The sequence below is a fragment of the Lathyrus oleraceus genome, chromosome 7, assembly GCF_024323335.1.
Source record: "Lathyrus oleraceus cultivar Zhongwan6 chromosome 7, CAAS_Psat_ZW6_1.0, whole genome shotgun sequence".
Lineage (NCBI taxonomy): Eukaryota > Viridiplantae > Streptophyta > Magnoliopsida > Fabales > Fabaceae > Lathyrus > Lathyrus oleraceus.
In genome coordinates this window covers 526,989,247-526,994,209 of record NC_066585.1, presented here as the reverse complement: position 1 = coordinate 526,994,209, position 4,963 = coordinate 526,989,247, and the positions used below count along the sequence as shown (strand labels likewise).

Sequence of the window (4,963 nt, the reverse complement as noted above, 5' to 3'; positions counted from 1 at the left end):
CTTCTTAAGTAAATTTTAAAGTGATTATTTAAAACATTTTGGAATCTCCACATAGTAGTACAATTAGAGACATAGTAGTACAATTGATATTACAAATTCAACATTAAATTAGATTGAGAGGTGAAGATATGGCATTCTTACCGTGAATTGAATATTTGTGCAAATACACTCACTAACCTAAGATGTGATTTAGATGCTAACTTTTTATGAATAAATTTCTGCTCAAATTTCTCTATTTTTTGTTAACTAATTTAAAAAAAAAAAAACTCTATTTCAATTTTTGTAGGTATATATTCTTTTCTCATGTAATTAAAAATTAAAAAAAAAGCCTAAACCCTCTTTGCAACACAGAGGCCAGTTCCACCACTCATCGTCTCTACCTCACCGCATCGCACCAGCCACGGCGGAAACAGAGAAATCACCGTTAATCCCACCACCTCTTCCATCCTCTGAACCACCGCTGAAACATATTACATGCTCGTCGGAGAACTCTGAACTGTGCACTGTCAGAGGGTGGAAGGTGCGATTTGGTGTGAAGAGACCATAGTAAGGTTTGGTGAGACTACTTAATCTAATGCTGAGTAATTACCATCCCTAAATTTTATCATCACCCAATGCACCATTTTGTAAAAATTCGATCTTTTTCATGCTTTCAAACTCTCAAAATCTTTCCTTTCTCAACCCAACAAATGGGTATGGCTTCAATTGCTGATACACTTTATACCCATCTCAATAAAAACAATGGCATTAATATTGAGAATTCATTGTCCAAGACTAAACCCAAATTGGACTCTCAATGTGTTATCCAAGTTCTTAGTAAGTGCTGTCCTAAACAATCTGAGTTGGGTGTTAGGTTTTTTATTTGGGCTGGATTTCAACCTGGGTATAGGCATAGTGGTTATATGTATAGGAAAGCTTGCAACTTGCTTGTGATTGATAAGAATTCTCATGTTATTTGTAATTTGATTAAGTCTTATGAGTCAGAAGGGTGTGTTGTTAATGTTAATATGTTTAGGGAGGTTTTGAAGCTGTGTAAAGAGGCTCAGCTTGTTGATTTGGCTTTGTGGGTGTTGAGGAAAATGGAGGATTTTGGTTTGCAACCGGATACGGTGATGTATAATGTAGTTATAAGGTTGTTTTGCAAGAAGGGTGATGTTGAAATGGCGGAGAAGTTGATGGGGGAGATGAGTTTGAATGATCTTTGTCCGGATTTGATTACGTATATGACTATGATTGAGGGGTTGTGTAATGCGGGTCGGTTGGAGGAAGCTTATTCCATGCTCAAGGTTATGAGAGTTCATGGTTGTTCACCTAATTCGGTTGTTTTTTCGGCTATTTTGGATGGGTTATGTAGGTGTGGATCAATGGAAAGGGCATTGGAATTGTTGGATGAAATGGAGAAAGGTGGGGATTGTTGTCCTAATGTTGTTACTTATACATCTTTGATTCAAAGTTTCTGTAAGAGACGACAGTGGACGGAAGCGTTGAATATTCTTGATAGAATGAGAGCTTTTGGTTGCCTTGCTAATCATGTTACTGTTTTTACATTGATTGAGAGTCTTTGTACTGAAGGCCGTGTAGAAGAAGCATACAAGTTGGTTGATAGATTTGTGGTCGAACATTGTGTCTCACGTGGTGATTGCTACAGTTCACTAGTGATTTCTTTGATAAGGATAAAGAAACTTGAGGAAGCCAAGAAGCTCTTCAAGGAAATGCTTGCTGGTGAGATCAAACCCGACACTTTGGCGTCTAGCCTTTTGCTAAAGGAGTTTTGTTTGAAGGATAGAGTACTTGATGGATTCTACTTGCTTGATACAATTGAGAATATGGGATTCTTGTCTTCCATCGACTCTGATATTTATTCTATTCTTTTAATTGGCCTTTGTCGAAAAAACCACTTGACGGAGGCCACAAAGCTCGTGAAAATAATGCTGAAGAAAGCGGTTCCTCTAAGGCCTCCCTACAGAGACACTGCAGTTGACATCCTAAGAAAATACGGAGAAACAGATCTTGTGAACCAGTTGACTGGTATAAACAAGAAACTTTGATAATTTTGTTACAAAAGAGGTTGGGAATTTTGATAATTTATACCAGTCAACTTTGATAGTTTTGGCCGCTTGGTGACTTGCTGGTCAAGGTTTGAAGAAGACGATGGAAAAGTTTTGGTCTATGGTGCCTCACCATTACATTAGTAGAGTTGCAACTTGCAATAAGCAGGCTAATCTAACGGTTAGTAATAATTGTCCAACCGGACCAAATATGACGGTGGTGTATGGTAGATGCTACAGTAGGTAGGTTAGTTTATTGTCATGTCAAAGATTGTCTAACAATGTACACATGGATATAGTCTAGTTAGTCTAACGAACATACTTCAGTTACATCTCAGTTAAATGATGTGATTCTGTTAGTCTTATCTATTTTTCTTCTTTTAGTTTATAGAACAGGATTGTGTTTCTTGTATGAATATCATTGTTACCATCATAATACGGTGAAATCTAATTGTTTCAGTGAACTTCATACAAATTTCTCAGTTTTTCTTTCAATTTACTCTCAATTCTGATATGGTAGATAGACACCCACCTTCAATGAGATTTGTAGCACTTTACTCTAAATTTTGTATTTTATTTGGAACTGCTGGTCTAGATTCTCCTTGAGTGAGATTAGGGATGACTCTGCATGAATTTTCTTTGAAGCGTGCGCACCAGGTTTGAATTTTCTTCTCAAGTATTGTGATTTAATCTGGTTGTCAATATCAATATCTGTGACAAAACATCAGTTGGAAAGAACCATCATAGGGCATAATGATTTGTTGGGTTCTTGTCACGCTCTGTTGTGTGTGTTGACAGTGGTGCTGAAAAACTCATCCTCATGTGATCTACAACTTTAGAGACTCCAACTATGACACTGGAGCCGTAACAGTTGCATTTGTGCTAATTATTAGGGATTATGATGAAGACTTTTCCATAAGCATGCAAGAAAAGACAATGATGATTTCATAAACAATGAAACTAACACGGAGCCATAACATCCTCATCTATTCTACTATCTCTGGTCTTTCCAGGTTAGTTTTTACTTTTTTGAAAAGTGAAAAGATTATGAATGAATAGTTCATTGTTAATTAATTATGATGCGTCTAAAATCTGCTTCATAAACTACATACCAGAATATACCCGACCAGGAAGTAAGATATTACACATGACACCGACATATAGGCTTTAGTAATAAGTTGAAAAAATAGAAGTGATTAGTCGTAACCACATGTGTAGAGAATGTTAAGTTTGATTTCTTAACTGTTTTGTGTAATGAACAATCTGAACCTGCACACACTAAGGCTAACCTACACAAAGATTGTATTTAAACGAAACCTAAGAATGTATATATGTCATAATAATATTGGTGGGTCAACAAATCAAGTCCTATTAATGTGGAATGGTATTTGTATTATAATGGTTAAGTATATCGCCTTCGTTGCTTTTCGTTTCTCTCCTCTTCGTACTAAACAGTTTTTTTTTCTATATATAAACAGGATGCATGGACTCCTTTACTTGTTGTCTTTGTTGAGAAAGTGGTGTAATTCAAGTAAGTGTAACCAACATGTTACATCCTATTCTGCAGTGCTAATTTACCTGGTAGAGACTTGGAGCAACCGATTGCTCCAAATGTGCAACAAGTTACATTCCTTGAATTGGTCTAGCATCTGGCCTTTTCTCCATAGCAGACTGTGACTCTCCAATTGTTTGATGCTAAGGAGTTGGACCAAAGAAGATGGCCTTATAGTTCTGATGGTAACATGAGCCTCAAGGAAGCTTACAGGTATAAATCCAAGACTGTCCCAAGTTCTCCATCTTGAGCCACTTGTATTTGGAGAAAAGATGCACCTCCATCTAAATCCCTGTTCATTTGAAGGCTAATGCAGTGTAAAATTACTACTGATGATTTTCTTAAGTCTCGAGGTTTCCATTTGGCCTCTTGGTGCAGCAGCTGCCAGTCCGGCACTGAGAGCATATGCAACATCTCTTTTTTTACTGCAAAATTGCTAAAAAGGTGTGGTACTGGTTCCACTCTATCACCAGGGTGCTTACTAGGCCTACTACTCTAGATGAATTATGGAATATTGGTGCATATGAGTCCCTTCAATCTGATCTTATCCTGAGATCTTCTTTAATGTATACTCTAAATGGCATATGGTTTGCCCGTAACTCTACCAGGTTCAAGAACAAGATCCTTCCCCCTAGCTCTATCATTGCTAACATCAGAGCATAAATTATCATTACGGGGAATCATTCTTCCTTAACTGCTCATTCTTCCATGCAGGATTTTACTCTCCTAAAAGCCTTCAATGTCAAAATTAACTACCTTAAAGATCCATCTATTAAGAAAGTGATTTGACAACCTCCTTATAGAGATTGGATGAAAGTTAACTATGACGGAGCCTATGTTTATGAGACTAACACCTCGAGCTGCGGTGGCATTTTTAGAAACAATTTTGGTGAGCTCGTATTGGATGAAAGTGGTGTATTTTCTGAAACAGAGAGTTAGCGCAACCGGATGTTCTAAATGTGCAATCGATTGCATATCTTTTATCATTAGTTGGTTAGCTATATTGCTTTATATAGTTGTATAAATAGCCATATTGGGTCATTAATGATGGAATGTCATATTTTCATCTTAATTCTCTCATTCTCTCTAAAGCCATATTTTCATGTTACTTCTCTCATTCTCTCTATTATTCACCATTGTAGCACATAGAAACCACCATCCCTACAGCAACAAAAATCTTACCAACTTCATCATTTGTCTTCACTTCATGTCATTAGCTCCAAAAAGGTTCTATTACCGATAGAGGCTCCTCTAGTAGAGCTTCATCACCATCATCACTTCCCTCCTCATCCTCATCTAACACTTATGACACCTTCAAATTTAGATAATTTAGATATAAAGACCATCAAAATTCTTAGGGGTG

At 36.9% G+C, this 4,963-nt stretch overlaps 1 protein-coding gene across 1 annotated transcript; it reads left to right on the top strand.

Moving 5' to 3' along the window:
* Nucleotides 1-234: 234 nt before the first annotated feature.
* On the top strand, nt 235-2,530 carry LOC127101016 (pentatricopeptide repeat-containing protein At5g47360). Its single transcript, XM_051038323.1, has one exon. The coding sequence runs from the start codon at nt 615-617 to the stop codon at nt 2,046-2,048; it is 1,434 nt and encodes a 477-aa protein (XP_050894280.1). The 5' UTR covers nt 235-614; the 3' UTR covers nt 2,049-2,530.
* The last annotated feature ends 2,433 nt before the right edge of the window (nt 2,531-4,963 follow it).

What these genes read in the sequence shown, in the direction of transcription:
- LOC127101016 (XM_051038323.1), top strand. Translation starts at nt 615, where the DNA reads ATGCACCATTTTGTAAAAATTCGATCTTTTTCATGCTTTCAAACTCTC.